The 2,896-nt window shown below is 58.1% G+C and overlaps 1 protein-coding gene across 2 annotated transcripts in view; it reads right to left on the bottom strand.

Annotated features, from left to right (window-relative positions):
• The window catches only part of LOC113211207 (facilitated trehalose transporter Tret1), a 55,609-nt gene that overhangs the window by 50,492 nt on the left and 2,221 nt on the right, over positions 1-2,896 (bottom strand). Inside the window, exon 1 of one of the 2 annotated variants that reach the window (XM_026429514.2) lies at positions 2,165-2,364. The exons of the other annotated variant lie outside the window; for it this stretch is intronic. Coding sequence (XP_026285299.1) covers positions 2,165-2,209 — 45 coding nt within the window. The 5' untranslated portion in view covers positions 2,210-2,364. Of the gene's footprint in view, positions 1-2,164; positions 2,365-2,896 lie in introns of those variants that run through there. 2 annotated transcript variants of the gene reach the window in all.

The following is a 2,896-nucleotide window of genomic DNA, read 5'->3' as shown; positions in this document are numbered from 1 at the left end:
CCCCCCCACACACACCTTTTCCACCCCTTCCGTCTCTCTTTACTACTGCCCTCTGCCTTTCTCTCATGCGCGACTCCCGCTGGCCTCTCTTTCTCTTTCCCCTCCTTTCTCCACATCTCTCTTTCTCTCCATCTTCGTCTTTCGTCACGCGCGTGTCTCTGACGCAGAACCGCAGAACTGGCGTGTCGGTCGCGGAATGCCGCGCAATTCAAGTTCAGCACGCCACGGCGGCGGGCGACGGCGGGCCGCGCCCCACCCCACCCCACCGCGCCACACCCCGCCACACCCCGCCACACCCCACTCGCGGCATCTAGGTTATGCAGATGGAAGTGGCTGACAGAGTCACACACTCCTCTCCTGCGCGCTACAAGTTGAGCCTTATTTGCGGCGCGCCAATAGTTGCTAATACAGTAAGCAGTAGTTTCCCGTCTCGGTCCCGGGAAGCGGCGGGGGAGGAGAGTGGGGGGAGCAGGGGCGGCGGGGAAGTGAGGGGCAGTGCGTCACGTCGTTTCTACTGTACACCGCCAGCGCCACTGTCTCCTCTGCCCGCCAAATCTAAATCCCTAAAGTGGTTGAGTACGTCAGGATACACGGGGCGCGGGGCGCGGGGCGGCGAGGCGCGGCTGCGGGGGGTTCGCGTCTCGCGCCTCTCTCTCTCTCTCTCTATCTCTCTTTCTGTCTCGCTCTTCGTGCGCCCCATCGCGCCCTGGGCTTGGGGCTGGTGTGGTGTGCCGCGGCGTCAGCAGGGCGTGGTGTGAACCTCTGCAAAAACGCGCCGCTAAACACACGGCTAGACATCTCTGCCCTCCCCCCCTCCCCCCTTTCTCGTGCACTCTCCCCACTCCACCTGGTTCCCTCTCTCCTTTCCTCGCTCCCTCTCTCTTCATCCTATCGACCTCTGAATGATCTGGAGTTGGCGCCGCAGATAGAGACAAACGGACAGACAGAGACGGAGAGAGTGAGTGAGACCGGCTGTCAGATGCCACAGGTGCATCACCCGTTCCGTCGTTCGTAAAGGCCGCACACCATCGTCGTGTGTACCCAGTCATGCTCGCTGACTAACCAGCTACACAGGCCAGAGGTCGATATTCGGCCCGGCCCAATATGACGCTATATGTACTTCCTTGAGGATAGGGTACTCCGCGCCGAATCTCGAAACGGAAACAAGTCGATACAAGTAGTCTCAACACTAAAAAATAAAGTGTTCCACTGGCGTGCAGATGCATGTGATCAACACTATGTTTAACACTTTCATGTGTTTGACAGAACATTTGAGTACGATAAAGTGTAACAGTAAAGTTGAACACTTAAAAGTGTTCAACTCCAGGGTTGGTCATGACACTTTGTTCACATTTACTGTTGAACACTTTATAGTATTCAAATATCAAGTCAAACACTTAAAAGTGTGCAACATAGTGTTAAGCACTTGCATGTGCACGCCATTTGAACCCTTCATCTATCAGTGAAACCAAAGCTAGCTAGCTAGCTAGCAATAGGGTGGGGAGGCAGAACTGAAACTATTGCCCCCCCCCTCCCCTTTTCGTCGCCATTCTAGAAGTGCTTCTTGGCGACTTCTTCCTTCCGTTTCGAGATCCGGCGGTGTACCTTATTGAGATCAGACTGCGCTCTCCGCTGCACTGCCCGACCGGACCGGCCGGGGACCGGGCGGGACCGGGCAGGCGGGCCACGCCACGGCCTGCTTCTAGAAGGTACCGCGAGCAGCGCATACCCGTGCCTAGGCGTGTGTTTGGAGCCGGGCGTCACTCTGTGTGCGTCTGTGTGTGTGTGCGTGTGTGCGTGCATGCGTGTGTGTGCGCGAGTCGGTGTGCCCTTGTGTGCCCGTGTGGTTCTGCCCTACGACCTTCACGGCCTGCTCTGGAGGATTCATTTTCTCCAGGACAGCCCATTTGCAAGCACGCGGGCCTCGCGTGAAAACGTAACAAGAGGGAAGACCGAATAACGGATTCAAGGTTTATGTCTGGAAGGGAAGGTCGGATTCTGACGACAAACGTACAGTTTGTGACGAAACATCTTTCACCTGTCGGAACCATGTTTTTGTGGGTTGTCTTTCAAATTTTGCTGAAGGAGCAAATCTAAGGGTTAGCCTTTAACCTTTCACTATCCTGTCGTGCTGACCGGTCTTGTTGACCTGTCACTCACTTACCTCAGCCCGGTCGAAGACCGTGCGTCCATTCCTGAGGTACCACATGGCTGCGGGTTCTGCGGGGCAACACGGACACTGGTCACTTGGCACACTTCACTACCCCCGTTATGTCACTATTGTTTCACTACTGCGTCACTAGCGTGTCACTGCCGTCAATGGCCTGTCACTAGCGTGTCTGTCCGTACTCTGTAGCCGGCGCGCGCCGAAACACTGGTTTTATATAGGAGAGCAGTCCCCTCCACCGCGGCGGGCGCCCCAGCCCCCCGCCCCTCGCCGCCGCGGGCCCCGGCCCGGCGCAGCGGCCAGTACTCCTGCTGTTCTACGTCTCGCTATGCCTTAACCGCAGGCTGGTTTACCCCGATGTCCTCCCCGGGTCCTCCCCATCCCCCGCCCCCATGAGACTTCCACCCTGTCCCTCTTATGACCACCACCGACCTCACGCTGTGCGCCACCACGTGACTCCCCTCGATGGGCCTCGCGATCTCTTGGTCGGCCCTTCATGGCCGGTCGCCCTTATGGTTGCCCTTCGACCCCCAATGGGGCTCCCTCCCCTGGCTACTCATAATGGACTCGCTTGATGGCCTCCTGTACGGCCTTGCCCTTGGGGGTGAGCCCCCGGCTCATGACACTTTAACACACCGAGCCTCTTTCGGTCGATGGTGACAGGTGGCGCCCACCGGAGTTTCCTCCCCTTTACCCTACCCCGACCCACCCCAGCCCGGCTGCACACCG

The sequence above is a fragment of the Frankliniella occidentalis genome, unplaced genomic scaffold (genome assembly GCF_000697945.3).
Source record: "Frankliniella occidentalis isolate FOCC.00 unplaced genomic scaffold, Focc_3.1 Scaffold21, whole genome shotgun sequence".
In the NCBI taxonomy this organism is placed as follows: Eukaryota; Metazoa; Arthropoda; class Insecta; order Thysanoptera; family Thripidae; genus Frankliniella; species Frankliniella occidentalis.
Note: the sequence above shows the minus strand (reverse complement) of the source record. Positions and strands in the feature narration are given on the sequence as shown.